The following is a 19,006-nucleotide window of genomic DNA, read 5'->3' as shown; positions in this document are numbered from 1 at the left end:
TGTTGAGTTGAAAACAAGAACAAGACCCTATTCTTGAAATCAGTGTTCACTTTGCCAGTGTCATTCAGTTGGCCAAATTCACTTGCAAAAACAAGAATGGTGACATACGCTGGATGCTTAAATTTATATTGTATCAGTCTCACCATTGGTAGCTTCCACTGTTTTCCAAACAATTCTATTTAGAATACACTTCAACAAGCAAAGCAGCAGATTAGAAATGATGCAGGCACTTACTGGGAATTCATTCTGATGCTTATACTGCCCAGAGATGCCTTAATCTATAAAGTTATCTTTGCAGCTTGGTAGTAACTGGAAGTAACACCATGAGATATACTGTATCTCACTATCATATATTGGTGACTTGTTGCCAGCTGAGATTAGCCAAGTGCCTGAAGGAATTGCAGGGTATGGATGAACAAATACATCATTAACCTAAGCAAAAAGGGCTGATGTTCTGTGGCCTTTTTAAATGTGAGAAAACAAATAAAACTGCAGAATTTGCAATCTAAACAAGAGCAAAAAATGCTGGAAGAACTCAGCCAGCCAAGCAACATTTGTGAAAAGAGAAACATGTTAACCTTTTGGCTCTGGGACCATTCCTTAGAACAGGGTCCCTTCCTCAAAACTTTAAATCCAATTTCAGTTTTAACAAAAAGCACATTGTAATCTGTTTTATAACCCAGACATCATTTTATTCACTTATTTCTTTGTTTAGTAGATAGTCACTAACTGAGGAAGCACAGCAATCTGCAAGATTCTTTCTAATGTAGGTTTTGAGTTCCCTAGGAATTATGTTCATCCCACCTTCGTACTGCCATTATTCATGTAATGTGCATTTTTGCTCGATCAATTTTTTTTTACCTGTGAAAGGTCTAATAAAAAATGGCATTGTTTTCTTTTCTCCTGCAGGATTTTTTAAATTGAACAAAATATAATTGTAGTAAACATTTAAAAAAAAAGTTATTGGTAAGTTTTTTATCTCTTTTCTGCAGATGAATGCATCCCTGTATAATATCGGAGCTTCAGCAATAGCTCAAGGGCGGCTGAGAGGACTCCTGTCTCCAAAAGTCAACATTCTGCCACTAGTGCGATCAATAGGAAAAACTATGATTCAGGGAAAGACCTATGGACCTCAGATCACAGTAAAGAGAATTTCTGCAAGGTATATTGCTTGATGAGCAACTCTGCTAATTGATATTGAATAGTTTTGCTTTCAATTTACCTCACAGGAAACCTTAGAGACACAAGGTAGAAAACACATTGCTAACAATCTATCAAATTGCTATTAATATTTAAAATAAGAAACATTTTTTCAATTCTTATTATGTGCAATATATTCTGAGAGATAAATTTGAAAAAGATTGAATTTGGGTAAACAATTGATGGATTAAGTTATGGTTTCAAAATGGTCCCTACAGAAAAATATTTCAGTGTAACTGAATATGGGTTTTATAAGTGACACATTTCTAAGGCCCCTACGTTCAGTTTCGATATATCATCTCAGAAAGATCTGTCCTTGAGGGAGATACCACCCAGGTGTAGCAGAATGATGATGCCAGACTTTCCTGGCCATGTTAAGAGGGCAGGAGAGAATACAACTTGGCTTGTACTCCTTTGAGTTTAGATGTTACATTTTACCAGTGGGGAGATAATATAAGTGGCACAATTCTAAAGAAATACAGGAACAAAGAAACCAGGGAGTAACTATGCACAAGTCATCGAAGATGCTATGACAAGCTGAGAATGTGCTTTGATGAAGTTGCACTCAGGAGCATCCGCAATGCCGAGAGCATCATAGCTGAGAGTTTTAGTGAGGTGGTCATGCTGAAGGTACAGGCAACAGGTAGTTGAGTAGAAGGGGTAAACGGGGATTGCAGGATTTCCCTGTGGCCATTCCCCTCCGTAAAAGTGTATATCATTTTGGACGCTGTTGGGGGAGATGGCCTTCCAGAGGAGATCAGCGACAGCAGCCAGGTCTGTAGCACAACAACTGATTCTGATGCACAGCATGGGAGGATGGAGTCAAGGAAAGTTTTAATTATAGGAGACTCGCTTGTTGGAGAGACAAGCAGGAGATTCTGTGGCCATGATCGAGAATCCAGGATGGTACGTTGCCTCCCGGGCACCATGGTCAAGGATATCTCCAAGCGTTTGCAGAACATTCTCAAGGGGGTAGAAATATGAGAATAAGGCAAAGGATTGCTTGGCTGAAGAGCTGGTGCAGCTGGTATAGCAGACAGTGAAGAAGGTTGTCTAAGGTTACAAGTGGGAAAGTGGGCCAAGGAATGGCAGATGGAATTTAACTCGGATGAGTGCAAAGTGATGCATTTTGAGAAGTTAAACCAGGTCAGAACATACTCAATGGCAGGGTCCTGGGGAGTGTTGTAGAACACAGAGACATAGGAGTACAAGTGCATAGTAAATTGGTTTTTTATTGTCACTGAAACGAAAATATTTTAAAATGCATTCCTTGTTCTTTCCTGATTCAACAGCAAGAGTTATTTACAAACAAAGGAGGCACTATCCATGTGTTAAAGGTTATAGAAACTACTTTATTAGAGTTATATAAAGAATAAAATACACAAAGGAAGACGAATACTTAAAATACAGAAGGAAGCAAACTGATACTTATCAACCAATCAATGAATTGATTTATATAATGCCAGAGGGAACCTCAGGTGTCTAACAGCCTTTCACGCAGCCTTCTCTCTGTCTCTTAGCACCGGCCATGACCCAGCCTAAGGGAAGGTCCCGATTTGCACAAAGAAGGTGCCCCCTTTTATACCCCTCAAAAACTTAACCTAATTTTTACTGCAGTACTTTTCCATTCCTTGATGGTACCAGCCCGTACCTTCTTATCACTCACAACCTTCAGCCTAAAAGCCAAACTTAGAAACAGAGACAACAGGTCTGTAAAGAAGAAAGCATTCTTCACCAGTATCTAATCTCAAGGATGTGCATCAGTACTCCCATAAGTTCTCAAAACATTCCCACATTTCGAGCTGACACCATTTTGTGTTACGCACTACTGCACATACTAAGGAGGAATCAGAAATGACTTTTGGCTAATTTAACTCTTTCCTTACAGTTGTATGTACCAAGGTACAGTGAAAAACTTGTCTTGCTGTAGTTTCCTGAAAGTGGGGCCAGTGGTGAAGAAGGTATTTGGCATGCTTGCCTTCCATTGATCAGGGCACTAGAGTACAAGAGTTGGGATGTCATGTTACAGTTGTACAAGATGTTGGTGGGACCATACTTGGAGTATTGTATGCAGTTCTGGTCATAACGCTATGGGAAGGATGTGATTAAGCTTCAGAGAGTCCAGAAAAGGTTCACAAAGATGTTGCTGGGACTGGAGGGCTTGAGTTATAAGGAGAGACTGGATAGACTGGGACTGTTTTTCCTGGAGCGAAGGAGGCTGAGAGGTGCCCTTACAGAGGTATATAAAATCATGAGGGGCACAGGTAAGGTAAATGGTCACAGTTTTATTTTTCCCACGATAGGGGAGTCTAAAACTAGAGGGCCTAGGTTTAAGGTGAGAGGAGAGAGATTTAAAAAGGAACCGAAAGGACAAGTATTTCACACAGAGGGTGATGGGTATATGAAGCATGCTGCCAGAGGATGTGGTAAAGGTGGGTACAATTTTGTCATTTAACAGATGTTTGGATGGATATGTGGATAGGTAAGGTTTAGAGGGATCTGGGCCAAATGCAGGCAAATGGGACTAGCTCAGATAGGCACCTTGGTCGGCATGGATGAACTAGGCCGAACGGCCTGTTTCAGTGCTGTATGACTTTAGCACTAAATGCCTTTGTTTATGAAGCCTAGGATTACATATACTTTAGCATCATAAAGAGAGGAATAAAACATAATTAGGCCACTGAATTCTGTTGTGCTCCCCACATTTTGGAATTCTTTCTCCTAAAAAGCTGGGTAAATTGAAATTTCCAAAGATCAAGATCATTAGATTTTTTTCCCAATGATCTAATGTTAAAACAAGCTTGAGGGCTGAATAGCCTCCTGTTGTGTGTTTCCTTAGCAGCAGCTTCAATGTTACTTGGTAGTAATATGATATTATTTTTATTTAAGAAGGATCAGAAAGGTGAGCTAGGATTATGGGCCTGTAGCTCTATAATTAGTCTGTTGTGGGAAGTTACTGACTACTTCGATAAATATGAACTGATCAGAGGGAGCTAATGTGGATTTGTAAAAGTAATGTTTAACGAATCGAATTCATATTTTTTGTGGAGGTCACCAGCATGATAAATAAACGTTTGCCTGTGGATGTTATTAATCTGTACTTCCTTAAAGGAAACTGTCAACAGAAATAAGAGCACATGGAGTTGCAGAAATGCAAATATGATGGTTTTGACAGAACCTTTGTTGTAGCACTTGATAATGTGCTCCAGAACAATCCACATCTCAGACCAAATTGCTTAAGCACAACTATCTGACGGGATGGAAGAATACCCACACATGTCCTGTCCACAGAAATCAAATCTGACCACCTACATCCTCGTCAGCTTACGGTTAATCACCAGCTGATGAGGAAGCAAAGGAGGGTGCACCGCCTCCAGCAATCTGTGCATGTTTATTGATGTTTAATTTGGGTCTCTTGGAACCCCAATTCTCCAGGCCTCGTTGCGAATCTTAAACGGATGAAAGATCAAAAGTCTAGTGATGTGGAAAGATCGTCTACCCTTGACTTCAAGGCAATATTTGACAATGTGTTGCAAGAAGTAGCTCTAATGAAATTGAAGCCTATGAAAACTGGGGATGGTTCTCCACCAGCTGGTAGCATACCCAGCACAAAGGAAGTTGGCTGTGTTCTTCATTGAGTAATCATCTGAGCACATATCACTGCTACAGAAGTTTCTCGCAGCTGTATCCCTGGCTGTACCACCATCAATGACTATCCTTCATAAATTTATTAATGTTTGCTGATGATTGCATCCTATTCAATTTCATTTGTAATATTATCTCCAATAATCGAGATGTTCATGAGTAGCAAAATGTGGACAACATACAGGCATGAGCCGATTCAGGAAGCTAACATGTGTGCCACACAAGTTATAGCCAATGACTGTCCTTGAACCAGGATGTTATAACCATCTATTGTGAACATTTAACAGCATTCCCCTCCTCAAATTCCTGACAAACATTCTGGGAATCACTACTGACTGAAAGCTTTTAATTCTTTACGAATTGTGACTACAAGCATGAGTCAGGAGCTAGGTATTCTTTATCAAGTGGCTCACCTCTGGACTCCTTAAAGCCTTTTTGCTGTCAACAGGCAAAATGCCAGGAACATGATGGAATACTCCTTGTGTCTAGGTGATTTCAGTTCACTCAGAAAGCTTGACATCCAATTTCCTCCCATGTCCCAAAGACATGCAGTTTGGTGGATTAATTGGGCCACTGTAAATTGCTTCAGTGTCAGGAATTGGGGAGAGTGGAGATGATAGGCATCCCTTCAATTCATTAACGGAAGTTAACCAGGTATAAAGGAATATTTAACAGGAGAGAGACAGCAAACTCAAAAAAATATTTTCTGATACGCCAGCAGAGTAGGACAAAGTTCATTGTTACAAAAGATGCTTTAAAACTGGTGTCAAGAAGTATTACCTTGAGTGAGTAATTGATCACTGGAGCAAGTTATCAAATAGGGCAGTGGCCTGGAAACTGGTTAACTTGATTTTATATAAAAGGAACATGTTGCTGTGATCACTTAGTTGTTTGAATGTTCATAAAGGGTGAGGTCAAATGACAATGATATCTTCAAAAAGTTATTTCAAGCAAATTTCATATTCAGATTTCTGTCAAAAATTATGCATATAAACACTTGAAAATGCCCTAAGTTCTAGACAGAAAGTTTCATCTGAAAATCTGTACTACAAGCAAAAATGACATAACAGCAGATGTTGGAAATGCTGAGCAGATCTGACAGCATCTGTGGAAGAGGAAGCAGAGATAATTTTTTGGGTCACATCTCCTGCAGTTGCAAGGGAAATTGCCTTGATAAAGGCAGGCATTTGGGGATGGCAAAGTGGACCAGGAGTCACAAAAAGAATGGTCCCTTTGGAATTCTGAAAGGAGTGGGGAATATGTGACGGAATCTCATTGAAGGTATGGTGGAGCGGAAAACAAGGAATTGGGAACTCCTCTGTCCAGGAAGAGAGTACTGAGAGCAAAGGTGTGGGAAATAGATGAGCTGTGACTTAGAGCTCTGTCAACTATAGTCAAAGGGAAGCCTACATTCAGGAAGAAGGGAATGTAATACCTGTCCATTTACCTCTTTCCTTCCGAAATCAAGTACCCTAACAATCTATCCAGATGAAGCAGTGACCCTGCTGTGCACTTACTACAGTTCTGCGCTTCACAGCTTTCACGTTTCCTTCATTGTGTTCACTCCTAACTGTCCTCATTAACCTTCAATGCAATGGCTTGGTCACAGCTTATCACCACAGCAACCCTGGCCTCACACTTTCAGAGAGATTCCCTTTGTCCTATCCAACCCTTACCCACCCTCTTTGCAACTTAAAACTAACTTATTTTCTCACTTTCCCATTTCTACTTTGGGGTCTTCAATTTGAAACATTAACTTAGTTTCTCTTTCCATACATACTCCCTGACATAGTGCTACGAGCATTTACTGTTTCTATTTGAGGCTTCCAGAATCAGCAGTTTTTTTGGTTCATTTTCAGTATTACTTGCATAATTAGGTCAGCAAACCCACCATGGAATATATTCTTGAAATTTGCCACTCATATACTTCACGATTCCTGCTAGCATTAAAAATTTTCTCTGTTTGAACATTGCCACAACAATGCTAGATCAGATCGAACAGGTTTTGCATCACGTGCAATGGCAACTTGATTTTGAAAATCAGCACTGCTTTTGTCAAAATATAGTTAAAAATAATTTATTCATATTTCCTAATGTTCAGTCATTGTTTATTTTTGTCCATATGTTACTTCAGGGGCCGGTCAACCAAGCCCATCTTCATTCAGATTGCCAAACAAGTTGTGCAGCTCAATGCCTCAGAACTGAGGCTTCCATCACGAGCATGGAAAGTGAAGTTGATTGGAGAAGGTGCTGATGATGCCGGTGGAGTATTTGATGACACAATTACTGAAATGTGCCAGGTAAGTTTTGATTTGCAAAGAATTACACGGTATACAAAGCATCAAAGCAAGCCATTCAGCCCAAAGGTTGAAGTTTGTGTTTAAGTGCCCCCTGTAGCTCCTACCACCTTACTTTGTCTCACCCTATCAACATGGCATTCTGTTCTTTTCTTCCAAAACTGGAAGTAATAATTTTGTCCCCAGAATCGAAAAATAGAGTTAATTCCCAGTACTGTCAGGTTTTTCATTCATCAGTTCAATCTGAACTGCTATCCACCTCAGTGGTTCTCTGGAGAAATGAGATACACATCCTCATTGTCTTTCTCCAGCCTGAGGTAAACATTTTCTCAGACTAAGTACTGTGGACCCACTCGGGCACCTTTAGTACCATTTCAGATTTATTGTCTCCGGACTTTCTAATTAATAACAATTTTGTGCTCCCTTCACCATAGCAGATAATTGATCCATCAGTCCCCTTCATGAAAGTTCCCAAATGTAGTCATTGATGTTCCTTGACTTAATGGCATGTGATAAGAGCTTCCAAATGCAGTCTGTGGTGCTCCCTGGCCTTATGACTTGATTATATTCTGAATAGAAACTGGCTAAATGCGAACTTGTTTAAATCTGATGTCCACCTTATTCAGTAAGTAGTTAATTGTGATCATGAAGGGAAGGAAAGCCATGCTTTTACCAAGTTCTCAGCTTTAACCTTCCATTTGCCAGCACATAAGCTCTGATGTGAATGGTAAAAAGTCTTCAAACTATTTAAGCAACTTCTTAAGCAATCCAATTTTATTTTATACTTTGGATATTGTGAATATTGAACTTATGATTTGTTTACCTGGACATTTTGTTAGCTGAGAGGAATCACTGGCCTGCTCTTTGTTCAGATAAATCATTTACCAGATTGGCAAAATTGCTGAAAGACTTGTGGCTGTCACAATAGACATGCAGCAGAATGAATACAAGGATAATAATTGTGGTTTGGTACTTCGAGCTATTACTTAGAGCACTTTATTGATAGTAAGCAAAAGATGGAGTGATGTTCCTGAAGCATGTCTATTTGAGCTTTGTATGTTTGTCTAAGTAGTTATTTCATATGAATCAGCCCTTATTGCATATTTCTGATTATTTTTGATTTGTGTGATTTGGCTTCAGTTTTTAAAATTTCTTTATTAAGAATCATCTACCGCATCAAGAAAATGTTCTCAATTTTATTTAATATGAAATGTGAATGTTTAAACAAATTTGTTCAATAACAACAGCAGTTTATTTAAACAACAATTTAATTTCTGTCTATTTTCAATTTCTAGGAGTTGGAGAAAGGAGTGGTTGATCTACTGATTTCAACACCAAATGGTGTTGCAGAAGTTGGTAGCAACAGAGACAGGTAAAGCAAATGGTTTACTATAATTATAAAAGAAAGGAAAATAACTTGCATTAAAAGGCACTGTTCACAATCTTAGCACTTCCCTTTTCAGCGACAAGCACTTGAGTGGGAGTCATTGCAGGGGTATGGGGAAACTGTGAGGAATGGCACGGATGAAATTGATCTACTGGTTGCTGGCATACATTGGATGGGCCAAATGGCCATCATCTGTGCCATAACAATTCTGTGATTGTAAATATGAGCAAGTTGCAGTGAAGTTTCTGGCCACTAAGTATCATGTGATACCAGGCTTAAAGTATTATTAAGAAACATCAGAATCAGATTTATTATCACTGACTTAAAATGATGTGAAATTTATTGTTTTGTGGCAGTAGTACAGTGCAAAGACATAAAATTACTATAAATTACAAAAATAAATAAATAGTGCAAAAAAAGGGACTAATGTGGTAGTGTCCTTGGGTTCATGGACCGTTCAGGGACCTGATGGCAGAGGGGGAGAAGCTGTTTCTGAGTCATTGAGTGTGGGTCTTCAGGCACCTGTACCTCCTCCCCAGGCTAGTAGCAAGAAGATGGCATGTCCTGGATGGTGAAGGTCCTTAGTGATGGATGCTGCCTTTTTGAGACACCGCCTATTGCAGATGTCCTCGATGGTGGGAGAGTTATGCCTGTGATGGAGCTGGCTGAGTCTACAACCCTCTGCAGCCTCTTGCGATTCTGTGCATTGGAGCCTCCATACCAGGCGGTGGTGCAACCAGTCAGTATGCTCTCCACCATACATCTATAGAAATTTGTAAGAGTCTTTGGTGACCTACCAAATCTCCTCAAACCCCTAATGAAGTAGAGCTGCTGGCGTGCCTTCTTCGTGATTGCATCAATGTGTTGGGCCGAGGATAGATCCTCCGAGATGTTGACACCCAGGAACTTGAAGCTGCTCACCCTTTCCACCACTGAGCCCTCAATGAGGACTGGAGTGTGTTCTCCCGACTTCCCCTTCCTGAAGTCCACAATTAATTCCTTGAGTGCGAGGTTGTTGTTGTGACACCACTGAACCAGCCGATCTATCTCACTCCTATACATCTCGTCACCATCTGAGATTCTACAAACAACAGTGGAAGCATCGGCAAATATATAGATGGCATAAACATTTTCAAATAGTATAATGTTGTAAATAATTTCGAACAATTTGTTAAATGCAAGGCCCCACAAATATCTAACAATAGTCAGTCACTCTAATAAGCCCCCTTCTTTTACCATGGAATTTTTTATACCTATCTGATTGTTCAAACAGTTTCTTGATATAATGTCTAAACTATAATACAGCACCACCATTAGTGCTACTTGCTCAACTTCTGAAACTCCTAAACTTCTGACAAAGGCAAAAATGCCAAGGTTCACATACTGTATACATCGGAATTAGTGCGTTTTGATCTTGCCACAATGTTGAAAGAAGCAAGAAATTCGTCAAAGGAGAAGATTGAATAGCTAATCAAATTTCATGTGCATCTTATGCAGAAGGCTTGGAGCCACAAAGTACCAGGGAGCACAGATATAAAATTATGGAAAACAAATACAAGGTTTAATATAAGAAAATCTTTTTCACTCAAGAAAGTAATTAGTATCAGGAATTCATCTCCTGTGAGGGGACTGGAATCATTTTCAAAAGGGAGTTAGATGGGCACCTGAAAGAGAAAAAAATTGCAAAGCCATGGTGAAAAGAGGAGTGGGAATGGGATGGATGGATCTGCAATCTGAGTAGCTGCCATTGATTCAGTGGGCTGAGTGGCCTCCTATGCAGTAACAACTCTGAACAAATCTGTCAGTAATACTACTGGCCTTTTAAATGGCATATGAAACCAGAAGGCTTAAAGTTTTGCTGGGAAACAAATTAAAATTCTCAAATTATGCCCCTTTACTTTCTCTTTAAGATTTTTACTAAACCCATCAGCTTGCACTGAAGACCACCTCCAGCAGTTTAAATTTTTGGGGATACTGATGGCTGTGGCTATTCGGACCAAGAAACCATTGGATCTACACTTAGCACCACTTGTATGGAAACAACTGTGCTCAATCCCACTCATCTCTGAAGATTTGGAGGAGGTTGACTTGCTTTACATTCGGAACTTGTATGGAATCTTACATCTGGATGATAGTGGGATAACGGAAGAAAATTTTCTGGAGGTGAGGGCTGTGCCACATTTCTGGTCGAATTTTCTAACCCCCTTTACCAAACATGACAACATTGAGAAACTTGAACTATTGAAATAAACAATATAATATGTCAGTTTTCTGAATAGTAGCATTACGAATACAGGCACCTGCCTTCAATAATTTGAACTTCCAATGTCTCCTGGAAGCATGGAACAGGAAGTAAATTATTTGTTTCAATGGAAGAGAATGTTGAAAACTAAGTACTCCCACAGTTCTACCAGTTACTCCTGGAACTGCTGGCTCTTCCCAAGAATTTCTGGATTGGGACATCTTTCAGGCATGTTCATTCTTCTGATCTCTCCCCACATTCCAACTCCCCCATCCCCAGTCACAGCTCATCCCCAAGGTCCAGGCTCCAGTTCTCCGATGCCTGATAACTGACAGCCCTCTCCTGACAATTCCCCAAGACTTGAATAGAGGCCTCAACTCCCAACTCTTTTCCTATCATCTCCACTTATCTCAACACTGTCTGTAGTCCATAACTAGTCATTAAACCTATCCTGAATCCCCATCCCTCTTCTCAACTGCCGTCCCTCTAACCTTCCCTAACCCAAGGCGTAAACACAATCCTCCTTTTTACCCTCAATAACCACAGTAGCCTCAGTTGTGTCTATGCCCATCTTGCACATCTTTTTGAGTTCAGTAGAACTTCTAGGCCTTCATGTTTGCTTCGTGTCTCATTCTTGATTTTGTAATAGCACTGCCATTGTCCATTTTAATACCAGGGGTTCAGCTTTGCTAAGTTATCTGAAGTGTGGCACATATCAAAAACCCTTTGAATGTATAAAACATTAAACACACTACATCCATCAACTTAGCAGGTAAGGTCACATCTGTGTGTTGACCTGAACATTAGCTCTGTTTCTCTTGCCACGGATGCAGACTGACCTGTTGAGTATTTCCAACACTTTTTTGTTTTGATTTTAGATTTACAGCATCTGCAGGCTTTTTATTTTCTTTTCCACCAACCCCTCAGTTGCTGCATCTACGATATCAGTGAGGGTTGTAAGACATAATTTGCCTTTAAGTAAATAATGTCATCTGTCATTTAATAACCCAACTTTCCAAATGGCAGTTTTGTCACATTAGTTTACATAGAACATACAACATTACAGCACAGTACAAGCCCTTCAGCCCACGATGTTGTGCCAACGTTTTATCCTGCTCTAATATCTGTCTAACCCTTCCCTCCCACATAGCCCTCCACTTCTTTATCATTCATGTGTCTAAGAGTCTCTTAAATGTCCCTAATGTATCTGCCCCCACAACCTCTGCTGGCAGTGCGCTCCACGCACCCACCACTCTCTGTGTAAAAAAAACTTACCTCTGATATCCCCCCTTGTATCTTCCTCCAATTACCTTAAAATTATGCCCCCTCATATTAGCCATTTTCGCCCTGGGAAAAAGTCTCTGACTATCCACTCAATCTATGCCTCTTATCATCTTGTACTCCTCTATCAAGTCAAGTTTCCTACCCACCAACATTATACTGATCAGCCTCTGGTTGCCATGTGTACCCATAACCCCTTTTATCACCCGTCCAGCACTCTGGAACGATTGTGGTTAGAGCCTCCACTATGCACATGTTTACTTTCCTTAGCAAGCTAATATGGGCCCACTGATTTTCTCATTTGACTGATGTCATCTCTTTAACTACCTTCTCTAACTGGTTCATACTATTAAATTTCTCTAATCCCATTCACTTTCATATGGACATTATCTTCCTCATAGTTAAAGGCAGATACAGAAAACTCATTTTATAACTCAGCCATTACTATAGTTTTGGTCCCTAATCATTCCCACGCTTTATTTGGCTACATTCTAATACATATTCTATAAGCATTTCTAAAAGACGCTTGGGTTCCTTTTATTTTACCATGTAATCTATTTGCATGCATTCTCATTTTAATCTCTTTATCTTCAGTAATTCAGAGAGCTCTGGTTTTGGAAGATTTTTTGCTTTCCTTGAATGCTTTTAGTTAATGCTTAGCCAAATGAACCAATTTGTAGTTTAATGCACATTGTCCATATCATATCTATTGGTAAATATAACATGAGCCTTACTGGTTAAATTTAGTTCATTTCACCACAAGTGAGTTTAACATTGTGATCACTTTCCCAAACTTGTTTTATTTTATTAGATGATCCCCTTGGATTCTTTTGTTGGCCAGAGTGCGGATGGTAGGGTTGTTCCAATAATTCCTGGAGGAAGCAGCATACCTTTGACTTTTGGAAACAGGAAGGAGTATGTAGAGAGAGCAATTGAATATAGGTTGCATGAATTGGATCAACAGGTGAGCATCCAGGCACTTTGAAACAATTTTATTTTCTGACTGAACATGTAGTAATAGACTTCCAATACCTCTGTCATATGAAGATAGTTTCTTAAACCTTTGTGTTATATTAGCACTATATTCTTCAACCTGACAATGAAGTTGGCGAAAGCCCCCTTGAATGTAGTTTGCACCACACCATAGTGATTAAGTTATTGCACTAGTATCCAGAAGTCCATACTGTCAATCCAGAGAGTTTAGTTCAAATCCCACCATGATAAGCAGGAAATTTCAAATTCAAATAATTTGGTTCACTGATATTTATTTGAGGAACACTCTATTCCTACAAGATCTGGCCATTCTGTGACTCCAGAATTGAAACAATGTGGTTGACTCATAGCTGCTTTCTGAAGTTGCCTAGCAAGCCACTCCATTTTGAGGAAATCTTGGACTTGGCTGCAACATCCACATACTAATTATATAAAAAAAATAAATAAATCTGGAATTAAAAAGTAGCATCAATAATGGTGACTATGACATTGCTAAATCATTATCAAAATCTCTCTTTCACTAACGTCAATTAGCGATGGAAATCTGACATCCTTACCCAGTCTGGCCTATGTGCACGTCCAGATCCACCAATGCAGTTGATTCTTAACAGGCCTTTGAAATGACTCAGCAGACCACTCAGTTCATTCTGAATAAGGAAATGACAATAAATGCTGAGCTTGACAGATACAGCTTTGTATCAAATCACAATGAAAATCGGGAGATCCAAGATTTGAACGCCAAAATCTACACTATTGTTAATAGATTTCACCCAGGATAATGGTGTAGGCTCTTGTGACTGAACTGCATCTCTAGCTTTGATTGCATTAAAATTATTGTGCTGAAGCTTATACTTCATATATGTTCAGTCAATATTCATTCTTTCATGGACACCTCCATTCTTCAAATAATTTTCTGCCACATTGTAAAACCTTGAGTTAGATACAAGAGTAGATATAAACACACAATTGTGCATAAACTATCATCTACACCATATAAGAGGGAGGAAACTTGAAAGAAAATGACCTTGCAAAGAGTTATACATGCACTCAATAACTCACCTTAGTAATGTCAGATGTTCCTGGCTTGCATATACCTGTATAACCAACATCTCACCTTTTGAAGTGTTGAAGGCACGTTAACCAGTTTTAATAATATGTGTTACTTTGTTTTGATCATTTTTCAGGTAGCAGCAATAAGACAGGGAATGTCAGCTATAGTCCCTGTACCTCTCCTGTCTCTGCTTACAGAAAGACAGCTTGAACAACTCGTGTGTGGGATGCCAGAAGTGAATGTAGATACTTTAAAAAAAGTTGTCCGTTACCGTGACATTGTTGAAAATCATCAGCTGCTGGGCTGGCTCTGGCAAACACTGCAAGAGTTTTCTAATGAAGAGAGAGTTTTATTTCTTCGTTTTGTCTCTGGTCGCTCCAGGCTGCCAGCAAACCCTGCCGATATCACACAGAAATTTCAGATTATCAAAGTGGACAGGGTAGGTGCCTTGCAATGAAAGCCTGCTCTGGTGCTTTATATGTATCATACCGTAAAAATCATAGAAATGTTGTATGACACAGGAGGATTTGAGGCCATAGGAGATCATTTGGGCCAGAGTGTTCACGCAGCCAAATCAAGAACTATATGGGCCATCCCTTCTTCCAGTTCTCAGTCCACAGCATATCAAGTGCACATCACAGTGCTACTTAAATGTGATGAAGCATTCAGGCCCTTCCTCCCTTTTCAGTAAGAGGGTTGTAGATCACAACATTTCCCTAGGTGAAGAAAAATTTATCCACTTCTCAAATGCACATCTTAATGATCTATATTTGGTGATATTGAATGTACAGTGCATTAAAATTTAACTCTTAATTCTCATAAAGGTTCCAGTTTCTTTTAGCCAGTCTGATGCTACATGGGCACCTGTTGAACTGGTGTAAGCAAGAATTTTAGCTCCAGATTCCAAAGATCAGTTACTTCACAGCGAAGTATTAAATCCAAGCACCTCTAAAATATGATTTGTGAGTGGGCCATGTTGAAATAAGCACACAACTAAGAACAGCTGTAATTGTCATAGTTACAAATTTATGTTGGCTACAACACTTGCATTTGCTGATAAAGAATGCTGCTTTCAGAGCATACATAATTCCTTGATTTTTTTTGGAGTTTGTGCAACACCATTCTGAATGCAACTCTTAGTAAGGAGACATTTGCTAATCTAATCATTTGTGGTATTTGATGTTATTAAATTGCATTCATGAAGGCCATGATACTACTATGGTTATCTATAATAGAATGCACCTTGATATTTGTTGTAAGAGAATTAGATTCTCGAAGGAATGCTGTTAAAGTGGTCCTAGCTCCGTTAACTATGTGTCTCTTACATATGGTCATAACTCAGTGCAGTTCTTCATTGGCCTCGTGTATTGTAACAGAAGCATGATTTGCTGTCACGTTCAAATGACCCATGCAGACCTTGCAAAACTGCTGTTCCAAGGACTCATCATGTTTGGTGACAGTGTACAGTACTTCTGATAAAGCAAAACTACTCTCATCAGTCAGTCCCCGAGGGTAAAGTGTGAAAACAGCACTGCATTAGGAAGTGGGAAACTTTTGTGTGCAAAGACACAGGCAGGTGTGTTTGTGTAAGAAAAATGTATTGCACCCAACTCTATTACAGTAATTAACCATTGGAATTGTATTTAAACTTTACCATTTGTAACAGGCTACTGTGCTGGAACAGGATATAAATGGATGTCCACATATGTTGAATGAAGAAAAATGCAGTGACTTCATTTGGGTCTGATGAACACGTTCATTGTAATTGTCAGGAATTGTAATAACATCCAGTCTTGAAAATCCACCACGATCAAAGTCCCAAATATGCTGGATACTTGGCGCTTTACTGTACTTTCAGAGGGTTGAGCCTCATTCAAACTTTTGTCCACCTCAATTTTTTGATTCCACAGTGGTGTTATCAACCATGCTTTAACTGGATCGCTCTGCCTGCCTTGCGCAAGTGCATTAAATAATGATTGGACTAGTGGTCATATCCTTTGCTCTGATCAGCTACTATCCTGCTGCATGATGGAACAATGGTCACTCGAGTGTAAGCGCACACATGTAGAATGGAACACCTTACTAGTACTAAATTGCAAGGCACTAACGCACAAAACTCAGACAGCCATGTTTTCCCTTTATCAAGCAATCGTGGGAACCCAAACATTTTAAAATATAGTATGGGGAAGTCCAGTTCTTCAAAAGAAAATTAAATTCTGCATCCTGAAAGCAGTGCATCAATGATTTATTGTATATAACAGTGCACTGCTGATTGGGAGAATGTACAGATTACTCCAGTTGTACTAACTCAATAAAAATTTCAAGGGGCTGTAGTTTTTGCCACCATTGACAGAACTGCCCTACTTGTGATGCAAGGTAGAACTGTCCAGCTTATAATGCTTCTATTAGCTCTAAATGAATTTCAAACAAACATGAGCCTCCTGAGTCCAAACTGTTCCTTATTTTGAAAATACCTGGGCTTAGAAATTGATCTGAGCCATAACAAGCATTCAAAAGGGGCAATGTGCTGCACTTTCACAACAGTGTTCGTTATGAGTCTGCCGCTGAAAAATTCTGTGATGTAAGGAAAAGCGATTAAGCTGATATAGGGGGATTAGGGCATTTTGGATTTGTGGGATTGGTGCAAGAAGATCGGGGCCTGGGGAGGAGGTGGTTGTGGGCCATCAGAAGATTGTGTTGGGCCTGGGAAGAGCAGATGCATTTTTAAAGCACAAAAAGGGTACATGTACCAGCTCCTGTTTCCCAGTACTAGGCACAACTGCTCCAGGTGCCCCCCTTTAAGTGCTGCTGTTGCAGAAGCAATTGTGCCATGAAAACACTTCCAGGGATGCTCTGTAATGGGCCCTCCTTAGAACAGTGCAAAACAAAGAAGTGTGATCTAATTTTCCGGGCAACTTTCCAAAGGATCATTGCACCAGGCATGACAACTTTTACATGATTCACAAAGAAGGAGAATCATGACCAGGAATACCCAGTCAATTTCTTGAAGTTGGGTTTTCAGTGATAGAAATGGTGTTCCACTCGGGCAGTGAGTAACTTTCAGACACATCGCAATGGAAGAAAATGTGCTTTGTGTCTGGATTTCTGAATCCTGGTACTTGTTTCTGGTCAAATATTTTGTACCCAAGCATACATGAGACATTGATGCATCAGAATAGATAGTCTCACATGTAATCTTGTATCTTTTCCTCCAGATAATTAATTTCCAAATTTAACATCAATTTTTATGTTTTTATTGTACTTTCAACATTTTTGTTTTATTTGGTTGTGCAGCCTGTCGATGGTCTTCCTACAGCTCAGACCTGCTTCTTCCAGCTTCGGCTACCCCCGTACTCAAGCCAGCAGGTGATGGCAGAACGTTTGCGATATGCTATTCAGAACTGCAGATCAATTGACATGGACAACTACATGCTATCCAGGAATGCTGACACTGGAGAAGGTTCAGACACTGAATATTGAGAGCTGCTTTCTTCAATGCCACCTGAAAATCAACTTTTCAATTAAAAGAATCTCAGGCGATTACATGAAAAAAAGAAACAAGCAGCAGACACATAGACAAACTTTTTTTTTTAATTGACATTTTCTACTTTACAGGATAAGCATTTGCTACCTTACAAGTTTTACACCAAAACTCTGCTGGTCTTACTTTTTAAAGAAAACCAATTAGTTTGACTTTGTGCACTACAGAAAATCAGGAATTGCGTACATCCTGTAAAATTGTAATATCACTTTTTTGTAGAAAACATATGCACGTTGTACACTGATTAAGTCCAGCACTTTGCCTAATTTATGCATTTTGTGTACGGGATTGGGGTGGACAATTGCCAAATGGTAACCTGATTATGGAAACTTGACGAGGTGAATCCAATTCTTTTGTACTAAAATAATTTTCCATACCACACTCAACAATAAAGGATCTGGGCCATGCTAAAACATTCATAGCATCTTCTTCTGTAGCTAGTGCACATTCATGCTTAGTGGTGACTTCGGAGGTGATAGCTAAATATTTAAAAACTTGTGTCTTGGCATATGAATTTAATCAGTTGCATTACATAAATTTTATAAAGCCAGTTCAGTAGGGTTGAAACAATTATTGAGCTTTCTCAATAGTAGCATTCTCTTCAGATTGCAAAAATGTGAATTTTTGATTTAAAAAGATTTTATTTTTGCTGAGTTAATTATTACACGGGAAAATTAGCTGATGCAGTGGTAACTACTCTTGATGGGAGCAGTAGGAAGTGCCTTTAAAAATGAAATCGGGAATTCCTGTCCGTCAAAAAATGCTTCTGCTTTTCAAGCAATACACACAAGATGCTGGAGAAACTCAGCAGGTCAGGTAGCCTCTATGGAGAGAAATAAACAGTCGACGTTTCAGGTCGAGACCCTTCATCAGGACTGGAAAGGAAGAGGGTAGAAGCCAGAATAAGAAGGTTGGGGGAGGGGAAGGAGTACATTGCAAGCAAGTGATAGGTGAGTCAAGGTGAGAGGGGAAACGGAGGAAGATGGGGGAGGGCAGAGATTAAGAAGCTGAGAGGTGATAAGTAGAAGAGGCAAAGGGGTTGAAGGAGGAATCTGGTAGGAGAGGGCAGTGGACCATGGAATAAAGAGAAGGAGGTGGGGAATAGATGGGCAGGTCATGAGAGTGAGGGAGGGGGAAAGAGCTTTTCAAGGATGTATTTCAAAAAATCAATAGTTCTAGAACATCAAAGAATACCATTTGATAACAAATAATATTGAAAACAAGCTGATAAGACCAGAGAATTATCGTTTCAATACTGATCAACTTTAAAAACCTTTTGAAAAAAATCAGCGAAACATTGACAAATTTCATTAGTTTATTATAAATTTTTAACAGTATTTTATTCCTTTCAACTCAGCCAGTGATCAAA

The 19,006-nt window shown here is 39.5% G+C and overlaps 1 protein-coding gene across 1 annotated transcript in view; it reads left to right on the top strand.

The window, feature by feature from the left end:
* Positions 1–18,577, top strand: part of LOC127580693 (probable E3 ubiquitin-protein ligase HERC1) — a 216,980-nt gene extending 198,403 nt beyond the window's left edge. Inside the window, 7 exon segments of the mRNA XM_052034452.1 lie at positions 993–1,162; positions 6,980–7,145; positions 8,438–8,514; positions 10,440–10,692; positions 12,864–13,016; positions 14,230–14,535; positions 17,391–18,577. Coding sequence (XP_051890412.1) covers positions 993–1,162; positions 6,980–7,145; positions 8,438–8,514; positions 10,440–10,692; positions 12,864–13,016; positions 14,230–14,535; positions 17,391–17,576 — 1,311 coding nt within the window. The 3' untranslated portion in view covers positions 17,577–18,577.
* The last annotated feature ends 429 nt before the right edge of the window (positions 18,578–19,006 follow it).

Source organism: Pristis pectinata, chromosome 2 (assembly GCF_009764475.1).
Source record: "Pristis pectinata isolate sPriPec2 chromosome 2, sPriPec2.1.pri, whole genome shotgun sequence".
Taxonomy (NCBI): domain Eukaryota; kingdom Metazoa; phylum Chordata; class Chondrichthyes; order Rhinopristiformes; family Pristidae; genus Pristis; species Pristis pectinata.
This window is presented reverse-complemented; position numbering and strand designations above follow the sequence as displayed.